Raw genomic sequence first — 20,225 nt, forward strand, 5'->3', positions numbered from 1 at the left:
TTTTAATGAATAACTTTGTCGAACTCTCGTAGTTCGATCGGGTTGACGTGCTCAACATACCATCTTGTCGCAGCACCTTCAAGACTGCGCAAAAAATATATAAATATGACTCTGTTGTCCCTCTTAAATCGGTTGCATTCTACGAAGAACATGACCAAATGAGCCTTGGGATTGCCGGTTTCATCAAATTTAATGAATTTATGAGGAAGGTCCTCCAGATTGTCATTCCCTTTTAGGCCGTCATAGAAATCCTCGTTGGTATAGATTCTCTTGCCTTTGTCCCGAGCCTGCATATCTTTGACCATGCAGGTTATATCTCTCAATTGCAGCTGGATTGGATCTTCCATCGGGATTTGAAACTTAGGTTTGTTCATTGGTTCATGCTCCTCAATGATTTTCTTAGACTGATATAGGGGATTTTGAAAAAATGCAGGCTGCTCTTGCTCTGAGTTTCCTTTTGCTGAATATGTCCCTTCTGAACTGCTGTCAAGCTGAATCCTTTTCTTGGTAACTTTGACAGGCTCTCTCATGAGATTTCCCTTGGATTTCTTCTTGGATGGTTTCTTTTCTGAACCTGCCTTGGCTAGATCTGATTGCATCTTGATCATCATCTTTTGAAATAAATCGTACATGGTGGGATCAATGTCATTGTCGCCCGTCTGATCCTGACCTCTGGCCGATCTTGGAGAGTCCATTTCTTCTGTACCGCTGTACTGTCTTCTTCCCATATCACAATGTCAATGTTTCCTCTGTAGAATAAAGGGGGTGGTTTAGACTAAGGAAATAAAAAAAGAATTTTGAAGGCAACAATCTTGCGATAAAGAATGATGAGATAGGTTGACGATTTTAAAAGGATATCGCTTGACAAAAGAGATTATGCGAGAAAATAGAAATTTTGAATAGAATCTTGGAGATATACTAGAAGATATGAAGAAAGCTGAAAATAGATGGCAATATTTGAATATTTGAAAGATTGCATGCAGGATCAGAGAAATTGAAGAAATCAAAAGAAGAAAAGAAAATACACCTGGAGTTTTGAAAATCTAAGGAGAGTTTTAAAAAATGATTTTCAGGGTTTGGGAAAAATAGTTATGAAGAAATAAGGAAAAATAGAAAATATACGTCTAGACTTTGAAAAATAGAAGAAGACTTCAAAACAAATATCTAGGTTTTTAGAAAAATAATTCTGAAGAAATATGGAAAGAGAAATATACACCTAGATTTTGAGAAATATAGGAAAACCTTGAAAAATATCCAGGGTTTAAGAAAATTATTTTGAAGAAATAAGAAAAGAGGAATATACACCTGAATCTTGAAAAATATAAGGAAGTCTTGAAAAAAATATTCAGGGTTTAAGGAAATTATTCTGAAGAAGATAAGTGGAAATATACAACTGAATTTTGAGAAATGTAGGGAAATCTTGAAAAATATCCAGGGTTTAAGAAAATTATTCTGAAGAAATAAAGAAAGAGCAATACATACCTGGATTTGAGAAATAGAGAAATTTTTGAAATAAATATCTAGGGTTTTGAAAAGGTGAAGTAAATGAGAGTTACAAGATAATATCCACAAAAAGAAGCAAAGCTATACAAACAATGATGCACATAACAATATTTCCTAAAAGCTGACTCTAAATGCAATATTTGAAAAAGGCTTAGATCATCTGATTCCAATCGAGATATGTCGATATACTCAAGCCAAAGCTCGAAGTACGTGACATAAAAAATTTCTCTGATTCTAAGGCTAATGGTTTTCCCAACAACCTTGAGTGCCTGCCGGTATACTTAAGACTATGGCCCTTAGTACGTGGCAGGGGGGTATTAACCCAAATAAGTGATCTAATTATAGGGCTCTTTCCCAAACTATGGTTTAGTGAGACAGCCTAGCAATGTGAAGACCAGGACAATATAGGTGGGGATGTTTTTGAAAATATGCTCAACATGCAAGAACATCAGATGACTCTAATGCAAAGTCCTAAAGAGATATAATTTTGAAAATCATAAAGAAGCACAGACTAGCATACAATGTTTGTATTCAATTCCTAGATTGAGGAGAGTTGTATTTCAGACCTAAGTCTAAGTGAGCATGAATAGATCTCCTCCATATGGTCCTACCAAACCATACTTAATCTTATATGCATTAATATCATCTGGGTATGATTATTGGTCTCTAAGGCTACATGAAAAATGAAGCTGACATTTGAAGAATAATAACTCAGTCAAATTTAAACAAGGCAAATGCATTAATTCGATCAAATGAAGATGAGTCCCATCTTGGTCGCCAAACCTTTGATCGTTGCAATTTTTTTCTCTTTTTTCCTTCCTTTTTCTTCTTTTGAGAGAAAAAATAAAGAAGAGAGAATGAGAAAAACCCTTTGCAAGGTCTCGCTTGACCTATTTGAAAGAAAGATAGATTTTGAAATTTACTTGCCTCCGTTTTGAAATTTCGCGAGAAAATAGAAAGTCATGATTCGCTCATCGGTACGAGGTTCAACCGTTCCTGGCGCCTTTATCAGGGGTAATTGAACCAATGATCGAATTTCAATGCCTTTTGCCTTACCTAAATTTATCTAAATGATTATTCTGAAATCTAAAATGCACAAAGAGTCATGCTTGTGTTGTAATGTATGCGTTTTGAAGATATTACATAAATTTGAATTTTCTAAGTGATTTTGAAATAGGTTTGAAAAAATATCCTTTAAAAATGGTTTAGAAATTGAATTTGTTTTGAAAAAGATTGAAATTTTGAATCCAAATCTTGGATTTGAAGTGAATTTTGAGATTTGAAAAGGAAATTGAAAGTTTGAAATTTTAAAAGTTGAAACTAAAATCCTCTCTGCAGTTGAGGATTTGGAAATTGGATTCTGAATTTAAGAGCTTTGAAATCTGAAATTGACTAAAAATCAAATTTGAGTTGATTTTTGAATTGAAAATCAAGATTAGAAATCAATTCTAAGTTTTGAAATCATAATTGATCTTGAAATTTGAATTTGAAATTAAAATTGATATTGAATTCGAACTTTGAATTTGGAATTTGAAAATAAAATTTTGAAATTAGACTTAGAATTGAAATTGAAATTAAAATGAGAATTTAGAATCTAAAAGTAAACTTTGAAATTGGATTTTGAAGTTGGAATTCAAAAGTTGAGATTGAAATTGAATTAGAAATCGATTTTTGAAATTGAATTTAAGATGAGATTTTGAAATAAATTTCAAATATTTGATTTATAATTGAATTGAGAATTGAAGTAAACTTCAGAATTGAATTTGAAAATGAGAATTTGAGATTTTTGAAGAGAAATAAAGAATTTTGAATTTAGCATTTGGATTTGAAAGTTTTGAAATTGAAATGGAACTTGAAATCGATTTTTGATTTGAAATTGAGATTTTTGATTCGATGTTTGAAATCAGAATTGAATTTGGAAATTGAATTAGATTTTGAAATTGAAACTTTCAATTGATTTTGAAATTCAATTCAATATTTGAAATCAGAATTGAATTTGAAAATTGAATTAGATTTCAAAATTGAAACTTTGAATTGATTTTGAAATTCAATTCAATATTTAAAATCAGAATTGAACTTGGAAATTAAATTGGAATTTTGAAGTGAATTTCAAACTTTGATGGGATATTGAAATAAAATTCATAATTGAATTTGAGATAGAAGGTAGAATTCAAAGTTTGAATTCTTGGAAAAAGAAGTAAATAATTGAATATTTGAAATTGAAATTAAATTAAAAGTTATAAATATGAAATTCAGGAATATGGGTTGAAATTTGGAATTTGAAATCAGATTTAAAGTTGAGTCGAATTTTGAAATAAAGAGATAAATTTGCATTTGTGAATGGAATTTGAAAACGGTTTTAAATTTTGGAAATGAAAACTATATTTTTGAAAATTTATTTCAAAATCACTTGGAATTTTGAAAATAATTTGAAAAGATGGCAAATAATGATGCAAAATGATGAATGTATTGAGAGAATTTGTTTAAAATTAGAATTTTAAAAAATATATTTTATTCTCTAATAGAATTGAAATGAGATTTACATTTTAATATACTCATGACTATAGTCACAAATATATTTTAAATTAATCCTCAATTGAATTCCAAGAAAGAATAAAATTAAAAAGCAAATTGTATTCTTTAATAGAATTGAAATGAGATTTAAATTTTAATATACTCATGACTATGGTCACAAATATATTTTAAATTAATCCTTATTTGAATTCCAAGAAAGAATAACATTATTTTTTTATGCTTTTATAGAATTTAAGGCAAGATTAAATTTCAATATATCAAGGGCTATGGCCAGAAATATATCTTGATTTAATCTTTACTTTGAATTCTGATAAAAGAAGAAAAGATATTTTTAAAAAATATAATGATTTTCATAAATGACCTGAAGTGTAGGTCAAATTTTATTTCATAAAAGATAAAAAACCTAAGTATTGTTCACATTCTGACTATGACTATAAATGTGAACCATTTACTTAGGATTAATTACCTTTTATTAGAATGTGACACGTGTCATTTGTGCTATCCCATAGTGCTTTTTAAAGAAATAAAATAAAATAAAATGTCACAAACAATTACAAGAATTTAAAAGTGCAATTATATGCTCATACATTCTATTCTAAACAAAAAGATAGAAATTCTCATTAATCTAGAATTATTGTAGTCTTAAATTGAAATTGAAATATTAAGAGATACATTCTGTTGTTTCTTGCATCTCCATGAGATCAGTGATTCACATAGAAAAATACAAAAACCAGTAGTGAAGTGACGGTTATTTGGGTTACCTCCCAAATCAGAGTCAGTATATGCAATCAATTCTAAGTTTGAAGACGAAAAAAGAAATACTCCCTTGTTTATTGTACCATTTATGTATGTGACAATACGAAGTACAACACTCATATGAACTGAAGTGGAGGCATGCTGAAATTGACTCACAGTGTGCACGGCATGAGATATGCCTGGCTCTGTGATACTAAGATACATAAGTGATCCCACAACCTGCCGATAGGAAGTAGATTTTTTCAAAGAAATCTGTCGACCCGCTGGGTGACAAAGGGCAGAGAGAGAGAGAGAGAGAGAGAGAGAGATGAGGTGAAAGAAGAAGGGAAGGGAGGAGACGTACCTGGGGGAAAAGGCGGATGCGTCGACAGACGAGTAAGAGGCACAGACAGAAGCGCGTTGAGTGCGACAGGGTTGCACGGGGTGCTCATGAAAGCCCACGTGGGAGGGGGAAGGAGTTGGCACGGCAGTGCGCACAGGTTGCATGCATGGAGAGCGCATAACGCGAAGATGGCCACACATTGAGGTGCACAACGAAGGCTGTGCGGCGCGCGTGGAGGTGGGAGATTGCAACACTTGCAGGGACGGCCGCGCGTGAAGCACACGACGTTGCAACGGGCATGGCGTGCGGCGTGTGGCAGGGGTAGGGTGAGCGGCATAATAGCAAGATGGCTGCACATTGAGGTGCATGGCGTTGGAGTGGAGGGAGCGTAGGGGCGTGCGAACAAGGGGCACACAGGCTCAACGGTGAGGCAGAACTGTGCGAAGGATGTGGTGGGTGGTGGGGCTAGTGATGCAGGATGAGCAACGCCTTGAGGCGTACAGGGTGATGCAGAAGATGGGAGAAGGGAGGGCGAGCAACGGGGCGAGAGAAAGGGCGGGGGTGTGCAATGAATGAAACAGAAAGGAAAAAGAAAGGGGGCTCGCATTAGGGTTTTACATTATATTTAGCGACAGATTAGCGACAAAAAAAATCTGTCGCAAAAGTTGTCGCCAATTTGCGATGGAGTAATGACAAAAAAGCAGTATCGTTCATCCATCGCAAAGTTGCAATGTAGTGTGAGACAGATTTTTTCCGTCGCTACTCCATCATAAATTTGCGACGGCGTTTGCAATAGAATTTTTTCGTCGCTAATTCTGCAACTAATTCCAATTTTAGGGATGAATAGTTTTTTTTTCGCTAATTCGTCGTAACTTTGTGATGGATTATTTTCATCATAAATTTCTGTCGCTAAATAACATTTTTCTTGTAGTGGATGAGACCTGGATGAGTCTCACCAAAACCAAATCCACCTCTCAAAATTTAAAACCAAAACCTCCATCCCACGCATTTTCAAAGTCTTTCCTATTTTCAAACCAAAAAGTTGGTCCCCCCCCCCTTAATTTTCATTTCACACATTGTAAAACCCCCATCTCTCGTTATTTTCTCTCAAACCCTCTCTTGGTTCTCACCCTCCAACATCACTCTGCTTCTCTCTTCCAAGTGAGTCGAAAGCCACTGCCGTGGCCACCCGAGCCACCTCTCCCTTGGTTGATCACCACCACCATCCCTTCTTTATTCTGCTGAGGGACTGATCAGAGCCAATAGCCCCCAGTGACGCCACCATCGTCTGTTGTTCTCCTCCTCACTATGAGAACACAGTGACCGGACAACCAATGTTGCCCTCTCCCGCTCTATTCCCCTACTTGCTTCGTCGAATCCATTGCCACCTCTCGTCATGGCTTGTTTCGCCGCCACTGACGTTGGGTACACATTATGGTGCGACATGTGCATGCATTTTTGTGCTAATGGCACGAAAACCAAGGCACTTGCACATCCTTGCTAATGTTCACATATGATAGTGAATACATCTTTCATCGCAAACTTTAGAGGAAAAATCCTCATAGATAATTTTGAGATTTTTTATTCATCATATAACGTCACATATTTTGGGGTAGGGTAAATTTGTACTAATTCTGGTATTTGTGAGATTTTAATGCATGATTCAAATTAAGTAAAATAGATGCTCACGTTCATTTATATATATATATATATATATATATATATTTGTGTGTTTGGTTTTACGAATATAAGTATATATTTGCATGTAACACTCTAATTTTTATAACCCGAAAAATGGTGATTTTTTTTAAACCCTTTTAAAATACTTTAATAAATGCATACACGACCAAAACAACAACAAAGAAAACCAGAAACAAGAAAGCATACAATAGTTCAAAAGCAAATAAATATCGAAGTTGTACGACTTTCCTACAATTCCTTTTATCTTTTTTTTTTCCAGTAAGTTTTGTATACTCGGACCACATACAACCTAAAAAAAAAGAAGAAGAGCTTCTACTCTTCTTAACCTTTCTCTTTTGATTCTATACCACACATGCAGATCTACCCTGCAAGTTGCTTTGCCGGTGTGCGTCTCTTATTATTTGGTGCTCGGTTTGAGGTTGAGGTGATATAACATGACAACAATGTGTAACTCAAATAATTCGGTGATCTCTTTGTGGTTGAGGTAATACAACATATCAATGGTGCGTGTCTAAAATTAGTCGGTGATCAATTTGTATTTGAGTTTTGTGCGATTATGCTTATATATACATGACATACCATCACAACACCCATCATCACCCTTTTTTCATTAATGTCTTATGGTAAATTAAACACCCATGTACACGTCACATCCTATACACATACATATGTATATTAACACACCATCATCCATGTATCCATGACCTTCCCACACACAAACGTGACACACAATCTATCCCATATTCCACATGCATAAATCACCATACATATGTAGATCAACACAATGCCATCCATAGATCAACACTCTGCCATCCATACATACCATATATATGTAAATCAACATAACACCATTTATGTATTCATCACAACCCAAAATTAAACGCCATCCATCCCATCCTAGATCACCATACATGTCCAAACTACCACATAGATCACCACATCATATCACCATTCCACATTACCACCACCACCACCCACAGAGACAACGGTAGGACTTGCAACAACCGCCTCTTAAAACAGAACTAGGACAAATATCACCCTCGCCTTAAACTCCTCAACCAGCCTCACAAATAATCAAGCCTCGACACTTACAGGACACAACTTTAAAAGCCGCTAGCTGACTACACTACAATAAGAAAGGGTCGCTAAACGATAAAAAAGCTTCAAACAAGAGTTCTCAGGACACGTAAAGGCGGGTCTCGTCAAAATAAGATCTTATCTGCGGAAAATACTGGATTTTACTCGTACCCGACCCGCTTCCGACGCTATAAGATCCGACAAGGCGACATTCACACACGCTTCACAGAGAGAGAGAGAGAGAGAGAGAGAGAGAGAGATATTCAGCCTTGCGTTCTCGTCCACAACTGAAAGCCCAAATTATGCCAGTCGGCCTCGTCTCAGCTTCATCTCCCCTCGCCTGATCTAAGGTACTCTCTCTCTCTAAGTATGCTCTAACCCTAATGAGGTTGTAGAACACGCGGATTGCGTGATCTAAGGTACCCTCTCTCTCTCTCTCCGAGAATGCCCTAACCCTAATCAGGTTGAAGAACACGCGTCTTTCTCTCTCGGCACGCGCTAACCCTAAATCCCTAATCGGGTTGTAGGACACACGGATCTCTCTCTCTCCGCACCTGCTCTCGGCACGCCCTAACGTTAATGACATTGTAGAACAAGAAGAACTCTGTAGACCTATCTATCTCTCTTTCTCTCTCAGTTCGGGTTAAGACACGCTGGATTCTAGCAAGATGCTGTCGTTCGCCTCTCTCATTTAGTTCCGATGCCGGCATCCCCTGCTGGTTTTGAGGCACGCTTTATCCTGGCACCTTAACGTAGGATTTTCCGTCCATCTCCTTCCCTCTTTGGAGCCTGCATTAAACAGAGACGTGTGAATTGGATTTGTTTTTCCAGGGTTATGTTTACGGTTGGATCATTAAACCCTAGTTTATGTACGTACATTTTAGGAAATCTTTAGCAGTCATTGATAGAGATCCACAAATTTCTACTACTAATCTCGTTTATGTATTGGCTTCCTTTAATTGTTATTGTTTCTGCTGTTGTTACTGTGATCTGTTGGTTCAATTCTTCGCACCTGCAACTATGTCTCAAATCCAGATATCTCCGGTATTGTCTTGTTATAGGTCTGTTTCTTTCCAGGGGGAATCGAGATGTCTTCTTCTTCTGGACAGCCTCAGTTTCGATATACTCAGACCCCTTCTAAAGTGCTGCACCTCCGGAATCTTCCATGGGAGTGCACTGAAGAAGAGCTTGTTGAGTTGTGCAAGCCGTTTGGGAAGATTGTCAACACTAAGTGCAACGTCGGCGCCAACCGGAACCAAGCTTTCGTCGAATTTGTGAGTTTCTTTCTTCAACTTGTTATATTTGGTCAAAATATTGCAGTTTGTGTTTATGAAGTTCAGAATTGCCAAATAAGATTAGATGTATTTTTGAAGGAAATATCCTGGGTTTTGTTATATGCTCAGTACAAGCCACAACTGGAACTATACAGAAAGTCTCGTCGGAGGTGTAGTCTGCTTCTCAATTTTGACAAACGAACCTCCAAAATTTCATTTAATCTAGGAAAACTTTCACATTAACATATATTCAATTGCTTTGGATCGCCAGAAAAAAGCTCTCTCCCAGTTTTGTCTAAGTGACTGCCTGACACGTTTGTTTTCTACACCGAATTAACAAGGCAATCTGCCGGGTACATCATCTTCAAAGCCTACTAAGTATGCATTGGAACAATATCATCATCCAAGGAAAGATCCCAGATATGCTTGATGGCTACAGTGATACCAAGCAATACCAATACTCATTACACAATAATGAATGGCCTGTTTCCCGATGCTGCAGTCTAGACCCTCCATAATTATTGTATGCCTATTGACACATTTTCTTGGTAAGAACAGAAGAAGCACAACGTGTTGAAGATGGGAATATCTCATTTTGAAACATATTCTTTTAGACAATTGTTTATAATCAGTCCATGGCTTGAGATCAAAGTCAAACTATAGATGCAGATAAAAGATAAGTGCTACTTTTGTAGTTTATGATATCCTGTACAAGCTCCTTTATAGATTATTTTGTCCCTAGAAACACCACAAATCAGTAATAAATTTTATAATATTATGATAGTCTAAAGCTGGCTGGGAAATGACATGAACAGCTTGTGACTCGGCTCGGCTTGACTGGTCAAGAGCTGATTTGATCTTGCAAATTGAGCTCAGCAAGCCAAGCCATAAGCCACTCATGATGGTTAAACAAGCTTGAGCGTTAAGATTGGGTGCTCGTCTCGGCTTAACTTGACTGGGCATGTTGGGATATATTTATGCACACATATACATACCACTTATGTCATATAGTATAGAGTAGTTGGTTGGGATGTGTGGCTTGGAAAAAGGTTGGGGCCTATGTCACATGGGTACAGGTGTGGGTATGGATGGTACGACACGGAAAATTAAAAAAATGTGTACAGGGACATGGCTATATATGTAGATATGCGTGCGTGGGTGGGTGGGTGGTGGTGGTGGGGGTGGGGGGGGGTTGAGGGATGTTTGTTTCATTTTAAAATCTCCAAAATGTGTCTTTCCTTTTTCAAAAAGGGTAAAATATATATATTTTAAAACAGGGTGGTGTTTAAATTTTTTTCTTTTTATTTTTAAGGGAATGGGGTTCTTTGTAATCCCCTTCTCATTCCCACCGCCTCTCTCTCTTTCTCGATGTGAAGAAGAACAAGAAGGGGGAGGAGCTGCCGCTGCTGTTATATCTCTCTCTCTCTCTCTATCAATCTTGATGTGAAGAAGAACGAGAAGGAGCCGCCACTGCTGCTCTCTCTCTCTCTTCATGCGAAGAAGAACGAGGAGGTACCCACTGCCTCTCTCTCTCTCTCTTGTCTTCTCCCCCCTCCTTCTCCCGCTGGTTAGGGTGGAGACCTCTTTATCTCGTTGCTTCTTCGCCTTCTCCTCCACTCATTCTTCTTCTCCGGCTGGTTAGGGTGAAGACCTCTCTCTCTCTCTCTCTCTCTCTCTCGCGCGCGCGCTGCTTCTTGTCTATGTGACATAGGTTGGGCTCAAATCCTGCATTTTTAATATATATATATATATATATATATATATAGGGGTGGCAAAATCTGACACGACCTGCCAACCCGCTTCTTAGCCGGGTTCAGGTTTGGCTTAAACGGGTTCGTGTCGTAAACGGGTCGACCCACCTAACCCGTTTATTAAACGGGTCGGGTTCGTGTTAGGGGTATGCCAACCCGGCTGACCCATTTAATAAACAGGTTAGACGGGCGGGTCAACCCGACCCACCAACCCGCTTACCCGAACCCGCCAACCCATTTATTAAACGGGTTAACCGTGTCGGGTTACCCGTTTAATAAATGGGTCGGGTTCGTGTTTGCCACAGCCGACCCGTTTAATAAACGGGTCGGGTTCGTGTTGAGGTATGCTGACTCGCCAACCTAACCCGATTGCCACCCCTATATATATATATATATATATAGTTGTTACATCCCCACGCCGCGCACCTTAGCACGCGGCCGACACGAAGCAGCTAGGCGTGGCCTCCTGCCATGCCCGTACTCTGACACATAACCACCCTGCGGCAAGCACGCCGCAGGGGCTAGTGGCGCACGATTCGGGCACCGGGTCCTTGCTGTCAGGGAGACCGTTGGGATCCCCTGACACCTTTTGCTCCTTTTCTGTTTTGGCGCCCCAGTAGTGGGGACCACCCTTGTTAAGCCTATAAAGGCCTCTCTCCTGTAAATGCTCAGCATCGATGAATGAAATGAATCTTTTCTTCCCCCTGTGATCTCTCTCTCTCTCTCTCTCTCTCCCTTCTCTGTTGCTCAGCGGCCCAGCCGTATCCCCACACCGATATATATATATATATATATATATATATATATATATATATATATATATATATATATATATATATATATATATATATATATATATATATAAACAAGCCAGCTTGAGCCTGTCTCATTATGAGCTCGGGCTTGGCCAGCCCATCACAAGCTCAAGCTCTTTAATAAGCTGAGCTTGAATAGGCCAAGCTTGCCGCCAGCCTCATTAAAGAATATAAATAATATACATCTTTATCTTTTGGGAGACCATATAATGATCTGGCTTTTGCATGTTTGGGATCTTCTTAGCGGTGTTGCTTAGCTTTCTTTTTTCTTTCTCTTAGTTTCTGTATGCTATTTATTTGTAGGTGTTTTTTTGGGTACCTTATATTATCTAGGTTTACTTGGACCCACATTGGAAGCAAACATGCACTTTAACGGGTTCTTATGTATTTTTCCATGCTCATATTTGAAATTGTGCTGTGGACCTATTCCAGATGGACCTGAATCAGGCAATTTCAATGGTATCTTATTATGCTTCCTCATCCGAGCCTGCACAAGTGCGAGGTAAAACTGTGTATATTCAATACTCAAATAGGCAAGAAATTATCAACAATAAGAGCTCTGGTGATGTTGCTGGAAATGTCTTGCTGGTGACTATTGAGGGTGTACAAGCTGGAGATGTCAGCATAGATGTCATTCACTTGGTAAGCTACTACGGGCCAGCATATTTCATTTTGATGCATATTGATAATTCTGTAGATCTTGTTTGTCTTATTGGTTACCCATGTTGGTCTATCAGTTAATCCAACTTTAACATAGAAAAGAACTTCTGTGAGGGAATTTGTTTTGCTCTAAACATTTTGTAGAGCACATCTTTTGCTTGTTCTTTGACTTCTGGTTGACGTACTCTGCATGGATCAGCAGGTCCATTTTGTCATGGAGAAATCTTCATTGTCAGACTACTGCATTGGAGAATCACATGTTTGTTTTGCTCCCCCATTCGTTTGGTCATTCTACTCTTAAGACTTGCAGCTTCCGTTTTTAATTTAGTTTTTTCTAACTTCCCTTCATTCGCGATGCTTAATTGAAGATGTAGGACCGTCTCCACCTGTAAGGAAGCTGTTTTTAAGGTTAATCTTTCAACCTTTTCAATCTCAGATGTCTCTCTCCTTTTCCCATTCCATTTCTGACTTAAATTGAACATTGCACCATTTTCCTCTTGTACTCCTTCAAATTTCTTTGGGCTTAGATTTTTACAAGGGGGCTCTTGGTTCACTTTTCATGACATATAGGCAGTCACATTTTTTTGGGGTTGTTTGGATAAGATCACATGTACATTTTCTGTGATTGGTTGCTTTATATACTGTATTGCTTTTCTCATTTACTTTGTTTTGTTTGGAGGCAGTGTCTAAATAAGATCCATGCGTCATATTGCTTTTTTAAGTCTATGCACTGTTATGATGCCTCTGGTGTTAAGATGAATGCCGTGGTCTTACCTGCAGGTGCTCTTCCGCACTTAACACGACTTGTTGATGATTTATCTTTATATCATGTTATGCTTATGCATCAGGGACACTTGCAGTTTCTGATGATCTACATCCAGTTTCTAAACAAAAAAATAAGTTTTTTTGGATAATTTTGCAGGTGTTCTCTGCTTTTGGCTTTGTACACAAAATTGCCACCTTTGAAAAGGCTGCTGGTTTTCAGGTATCTTAAGTCAAACGCCATGCATTACTAAACCTCTTATCTGTTTACTTACTGTTGTATCTTATCAGGCTTTGATTCAGTTTAGTGATGCGGAGACAGCATCCACAGCTAGAGATGCATTGGATGGAAGAAGCATTCCACGGTAAAATGTTCGGACCTTTTCAAAGCTATTGGATTTTACATGATAGATAGATCTCATGTTTTCCTGGTGAATTTAAAAATTTCAGGTACCTGCTTCCAGAGCATGTTGGCATGTGCCATTTGCGCATCTCATTTTCTGCACATACTGATTTGAATATCAAGTTTCAGTCACATCGCAGCAGGTATAACCAAATCATGTGCCATTCTATCTTATTTTGCTGTTTTCTTGAAATAATCTGAATGACATATTAGTTATCTTCGGATCCCATCGTTGTTAGAGGCTTACAGTTAAAATGATAGGTTTTGGACCATGATTTTGCAAAGCTTTTGAGTATGAAATAATGTATTCTGCTGTCCTAAAAAAGTCCCATGATTTTCTCCTCTAACTATTTGTAGTCAAATAGCATCATTTTAGCGCCATCCAATCTCATTGTGTTCTCTTATTTCTTCAAATTGTCTGAATGGAGTATTGCCCATCGCTCTGATTGATGCTATTGTTAGAGGTTTATAGTTAACCGCGAAGGTCTTGAACAATGATTTTGCAAAGCTTTTGAGGATGAGAGAATGTATTCTGCTGTCATTGAAAAGTCCTATGATTTTTCTCTAACTAATTGTAGTCAAATGGCATCATTCTAGCTATCCTAGTATGCTGCTGCTGTTCCTGCTGCTACTATTACTATTACCACCACCACCTCTGCTGGTGTTTGGGAGAGCTTCTCCAAACAAATGTCCTTGAAAAACAGCAGACGTGAGCTTAGATAAATAAAACAAGCTAGCATGGATTTAAATAGGCTTATTCTTTTTAGGCAGTCAGTCTACTGTTATGGTTGTTGATGATCATGTTGTCCAAGTCATTTCCTTGTAAGAACCTTGTCGGAAAATAAACTGACATGGCGAAAATGATTCTGATTTGATATCGTGTGGCTTAAACAGAGTCTGTTGTAATAAGAAATGACTCCCAAATCTTGGATTTATAAGAGCTTCACTAGGGAGAAGAGGTTCCTGGGGAGGAGGCAAGAGGTTTGGGGGTCTGCCTGTTTTAGATGCATACTGAATGAGGTAAACTGGAAATTTTCGACAAGAGATCTACATGATGTGGATTCAGATGGCTGCATTAAGCATTCATGCAGGGCATAAGTAATTTCTCTTCCTATGATCCTACTTTACAGCTGGTACACATGAAATTTCTTCCATTCTTCCTACAAAAATTGGACTTCTGGCATACTCACCAGCATTGGTAATATGTGAAAACATTATGTTTTTAAAAGTGTAATAAATGGATAATTTTAGGAAGACTCCACATTTAAAATATCAGGTATTTTCTGTGATTTTTATGAGAATTCCAGTTTTTTGGATTTCTTAATTTATGGAAATTTCTATTATTATTTATTAGAAAATCCCTGTGCTCTATGACCCAATCATTTCCTTGAGCGAGCGAGTCATCCTATGTCAGATCTAAAGTTTCAAGTTTAGATTAGACTTGGGTTTGACCAAACTCTAACGTGTTGAAAGCCCCATCCTTAGGGATGAAATGAATCATAGATCCAAGCTCAGTTTGTGAATGAAATAAAAAATCACATTTTTAAAATTGTATGTCATGAATCTCCGGAAACTTCTTAGATGGGTGGGAAGCACACTTCTTGGAAACTCGCTTCAGAAGTGCGATACTCCTAGCTTCCGAAACTTGATAAGAATCTTGATTCTCCCACGCTTCTCCTATGCTTTCCACATGTTTCTTATATGTTCTCTTGTGCTTCTTTTCATGTTGTTTATGTGCTTCCTCTCATGTTTCCCACTCACTTCTCATCTGCTTTCTCTAAATTGGTAGTCATCATTTTTAGATTTTGATAATAAAAAATTAATTCTTATACTAAAGTCATGAAAATTAAGAATAATTATTGTTTTTTGTTTGTGTTATGTTCAATTCCCACTTCAATTCCCATTTAATTCTTCTCATATCACTTCCTTTTTTTTATTCATTTCTCTTCCTATAAATTTTAAAATGCTTCACTTCTTGCTTCCACTTCCTTATCGTTTCCTGCTTCTGCTTCCTAGTCTGGCAACCTTTCATAATAAAGTAAAACTGTTGGATTTTATTTGTTAAATTGAATAAACCTCAAAGAAAGTGATATCTATGTTTTTCTATAGGTAATTTCATATGCAAAAGGTGTGGTTGTGGGCATGTTCTAAAACATATTTGAATTGAACCAAGTAAATGGAAGATGTTGTATACTATACTGTCTGCTTGCTTTCATTGAATATCTTATTCATGTTGTTAGGATATCATGCTCTTCAAAGTGCTGATTTATAACTTTAGTTTCATTGGCCTCTCTAAAAGGGTTAGGGTAGATTGAGAAAGAAATTTTGTGCTTCAACTTTGTGGGTAAAAAATTGAAACTTATGTGGCTTTTCTTGATAGGGTTAAAGTTTCTGATGTTCCTCCCATCATTTATGTCAAAGACATTGATACGAGTACAAGATTTGACATGGATACACTTGGCACTATAGTTTTCTAAAATTAGGACAGTGGGGCGCGGCCATATGATGTATGTTGTGTGTGTGTGTGTGTATTCAAGTTGAAAATTGAAATGTACTGTAATCAATGGCGAAATTTAAAAGAAAAAGTATGCAAGTACAAAAGGTACAGCCGACATAATAAAAAGAAACAGATGAAGTATTTAAAAAAATAGAAATAGATGAAGTTAGGGACACAGTGTTGACTGTGTCTAGGCAGACCTGCTGACCCTCTATTTGTGGCCCAGCTGGAATGTGCTTCTCTATTTGGTCAATGATGCTGGTCATTGATAAACATGAAACCTTGTGATGTTTCTGGTGCCTAATCCGTTGTTGTCACATCTTTGCATGACATGTGCTAAGTGGAGGGTCAGTGTGACATAGCCGGTCATGCATCTTAGATGCATGGACGATGGTGTTTTGTTTGCAGAAAGCTCATCTCATTAAACATGGAGTAGGTTTGCTTGAGGTTCAAGGCAGTAGCCATGTGTATAATCAACAGTTGCAATGCACCTTGATTTGTTTTCATTTTCATGATAATGTGGTCATCATTGTGTCCAATATCTTTAGTTGCCAATTGAAGTTGCTTCAAGTTAAATACCTTGACATCCACTTCTTGTGATGCTGGTTTCACTTGTGAGGAGATGGAGAACAGTACGTTGAAGGCAAGTGGTGCCTATAAAAGCAATTGACTGGCAGTAGGCATGGTGATTATGTTTGTACCTTGGTCTTCGATCCAGAATGAGAGGAAGAGGAGCTTTATATCTTTCTCCTATTTGTTTATGTTTTCAAAATCATGAGTTGCAGGGTTTTATTTGTACTTTGATTCAAGCAAAAATATGTTCTTCAATAGGGTAGCATTGCATGTGTCTTTTCTTTGACTTTCTGCCATCAAAATATCTTGTATTTATTGGCTTTGTTAAGGTTGTGATTCTGCTATTTTCATCCAACATTAATTTCTGGTCCTTAGTTGGCTACTCTAGTTCATCACCATATTTTTGTGAATGTAAAGGGATTACACAAATCCACATCTTCCAGTGAACCCATCAGCCATTGAAGGCACTATGCAGGTATTTTTTATTTCTAAAGAGTTCTATTTTTTTTGTCCTGTGGTTAGGTGTGCATTATTCTTATATATGTGAAATCATCCAGCCTGTTGTAGGCCCTGATGGAAGGAGAAAGGAACCTGAGAGCAATGTGCTTCTTGCTTCTATTGAAAACCTGCAATACGCTGTGACTGTTGATGTTCTTCATACGGTAACAGTTATCATTGTTTTTGTCGGCTTTATTCACATGATGTCTGCTTCTACTTTGATGCTTATTCTGTGTTGCATTAGGTTTTCTCTGCATTTGGTACGGTCCAAAAGATAGCGATCTTTGAAAAGAATGGTGGAATGCAGGCATTAATTCAATATCCAGGTAATGTTTATTATTGAATTGTTTTTTGGCCTTTTCCTTTTTGGTACAAACTCATTGTCAAGGTATTCTTGTTTTTTAATTGCCATTCGTTTTTCTTCCTCTTTTACTTTTGCATTTCATGGATGAAACTCCTTTTTTTTTCCTTTCGAAAAAAATGTTGAACTCCATATCCTGGTTAGCTAGCTGTATGCGTCGTGTTTTGCTTCACTATCATCTATCTGTCCTCTATTAGTTTCAATCTTGCAGCCCCTATTGACAATATAGGGGCTACTTGCTGCTGGTTGAACCAGGCAACTTATATGAACGATTGGAGCATAAGTTTTATTCAAAATCTTGACATCATTTATGTGATCCTTAAAGAATAATGTGGTTATTTGCCTTCATTTCTGTTTTAACTTTTTATTTTTGGTTTTTTTATGTTTTTATTTATTTATTTTGTAGTTTAAGTTATTTGGTATTTCTAGATCTAGTTTTCTCAGGTATTATTTGTTGCTTTCACTAGCACAATTTAATATCTCTGGGCAGTATTTACGGTGTATGAAATATCTACGTAGCATTAGTTGCTTGCACTAATGAATCTTGCGCTTGCTTTGGATCCTGGCTGGAATTAGGCAGACCACTATCCATTGCAATGATGTTGATTTTTATAGCTAAATCTAAGATTCTATCTTTGCTTGTCGAAAGGCAGCTACTGTGTGTGTTCTCTCCAAGTATTTTGGATTGTTTGCTGTTCTGTACACTTTATTCTTTACATCTATTGTTGTTATGCAATGGTTTTTTATTGGTGTGGTGATGCCCAAGTGCTCATTGATCATTAGTGAGTAATTTGATCCTGAGTTTGGTATCCCTTTTGCCTACGACTTATGTTCGTGTTCTGTGTTGTCCCAAGGATGGAGATCTGATCATCAATTATGAAATCTTGGGTAGGGTTGCCTCATTCGGTTGAGTTGAGGTGCACCAATTTGTTTTGAAATATAACCTGATTGCTATTTGCACCCCTGGTTAATTCAGTCATCTTGGTCGCCGGTGATTTTTCTCTTTCTTAGGGATTCTTGTCAATATTTGAAACCCGTTGGCCCTTCTCAAACATGTTTCTTTCTTCCAGATGTGCCAACTGCAGCTGTTGCGAAAGAGGCTTTAGAGGGACACTGCATCTATGAAGGTGGCTATTGTAAGCTTCATCTGTCATACTCTCGTCATACTGATCTCAATGTAAAGGTATAAATGTCTTTTATGTCGTAACCATGAAAAACGAAAAAGAATTATAATATAATCGGATTAAGATGATGAATCATGAAAGTATGTGTTCTTTAAACTTGCTATGTTCGCTCATATGATTAACCAAGGATTCTAAAATCAAAGCTCAATTTGTCTTTCTCCGTTGACAGGCCCATAATGACAGAAGCAGAGACTACACAATTCCTGAAACTGGAATACTGCCTCCACAGCAGGCTCCTGGCTTTCAAAGCCCACAGGCCCCGGCAGCATATACGAGAAGTGTTGTGCCACCTTCCCAAATGCGGGATGCCCAGATACGGGCGTGGGATCCAAACACTCAGGTTGCAAGACCACCTTTTATTCCTGCTGCAAATATGTACCGTGGTCAACCATACCATCCTTCCCCTGCTGCTGCATTTTCATCTTCAAGGCCTCTTCCTGGTCCTCCTGTTGAGCCAGTCCCTGGGTACTTCAATAATTTTCGGACGCCACTGGATCAGACTTCACATCAGATTGCAATGTATGGGCGTCAGCTAAATGCTGGCCCTGTTTCTGCACCACGCCCAGGTCAGCCACCATCGTCATATTATGGTTAAAACTTATTAGAACACTAAATTGTAGTCGATGGGTCAAATTTGTTCTTGTTTCTGTTATTTCCTTTTTCATGTGGGCCATGCTTGTGCCATAAATGGGAAATGTTCCCTGCTGTGGGGCCTCTGATTTTATGTCCATGAGTCTTGAATGGTGTCCGTTAAGTTTTAGACTGTTTGTAGAATGGGCTCTCTCAAAAGCAGCACGCGTGCTTGCCTGCACCCAAACATACTTTTTGATCGATTTGATCTCCTTGAGAGAGAGAGAGATGATGATGATGTGCAGCCACGTTGTGTTGACTCTGAGGTTGCTGTTAATTCGACCTTCCTCCGTATGAACACCAGATTACTGGTGATACCTGAGACGAAAGTCGATGCTGCACGCCTTGGGGAAAAAGGGTTTATTGTTAGATCGACCCCGAGTGTGTATTAAACTTTCTATATCAATCGATGCAGTTTTGCAAAATCTCTTTTAAAATTGGTGCCACTTTTTAAAAAATATAGTTATTTTTTAGGTTAATTTAAGTTTTATGTTTTGAATGGAGAACTTATATATTCGTGAAGTGAATTAAACACGAACTCTGTTTTTACATCTGATCTAAATAAATTAAGAGATCTCCATTTTGATATATAATGTGAGGTCAGGTCAGGGCTACCTCTGACGGTTTGGATGCTGTTCATCCGCGGAACACCATCACGTTTGCTTTATTTTCAGTTGCGCTGTAGATGCCACTCATCTAAAACATGAATGACTAAAAAAGGTTTGGGACACATCTAAATGACAAGCTATCAGTTGGGTGGTCATTTGGTTGCCGTTTATCACTTGGATGAACGGCTACGGAGGCACCTCTGATGGGAGTCTGTGGTCGCTTGGTCATGGCAGTCAGCCGTTCTGTTGCTCCTTGTCCAGTTGGAAGGAAGGCCTTTTTAGAAAAAGGTAAAAAAGGAAAGTGACCTCCTTGAG

At 37.8% G+C, this 20,225-nt stretch overlaps 1 protein-coding gene across 6 annotated transcripts; it reads left to right on the forward strand.

The window, feature by feature from the left end:
* The first annotated feature begins 8,111 nt into the window (after positions 1–8,111).
* LOC149813951 (polypyrimidine tract-binding protein homolog 1-like) lies at positions 8,112–19,489 on the forward strand. Of its 6 annotated transcripts, XM_089992352.1 has the most exons (12): positions 8,114–8,244; positions 8,972–9,168; positions 12,167–12,376; positions 13,078–13,174; positions 13,317–13,379; positions 13,448–13,521; positions 13,607–13,702; positions 17,047–17,104; positions 17,187–17,291; positions 17,372–17,453; positions 18,559–18,671; positions 18,842–19,489. In XM_089992352.1, the coding sequence occupies exons 4-12, from the start codon at positions 13,154–13,156 to the stop codon at positions 19,265–19,267; spliced, it is 1,038 nt and encodes a 345-aa protein (XP_089848478.1). In that variant the 5' UTR covers positions 8,114–8,244; positions 8,972–9,168; positions 12,167–12,376; positions 13,078–13,153; the 3' UTR covers positions 19,268–19,489. The 6 variants fall into 6 exon arrangements, with proteins under 6 accessions (XP_089848475.1, XP_089848480.1, XP_089848478.1 ...); XM_089992349.1 differs by lacking the exon at positions 13,078–13,174 and having other exon boundaries at positions 8,112–8,244; XM_089992354.1 differs by lacking the exon at positions 13,078–13,174 and having other exon boundaries at positions 8,113–8,244; positions 18,559–18,624; positions 18,842–19,305.
* Positions 19,490–20,225: the final 736 nt, after the last annotated feature.

The sequence above is a fragment of the Nuphar pumila genome, chromosome 16 (assembly GCF_984573655.1).
Source record: "Nuphar pumila chromosome 16, dmNupPumi1.hap1.1, whole genome shotgun sequence".
NCBI lineage: Eukaryota > Viridiplantae > Streptophyta > Magnoliopsida > Nymphaeales > Nymphaeaceae > Nuphar > Nuphar pumila.

Bases quoted from the DNA above. Each gene is read 5' to 3' on its own strand.
- LOC149813951 (XM_089992349.1), top strand. From the start codon at position 8,983: ATGTCTTCTTCTTCTGGACAGCCTCAGTTTCGATATACTCAGACCCCT. The intron at 12,377-13,316 runs GTAAGCTACTAC...ATAATTTTGCAG, and splicing joins GCATAGATGTCATTCACTTG to GTGTTCTCTGCTTTTGGCTT. The intron at 17,454-18,558 runs GTAATGTTTATT...TCTTTCTTCCAG, and splicing joins GGCATTAATTCAATATCCAG to ATGTGCCAACTGCAGCTGTT.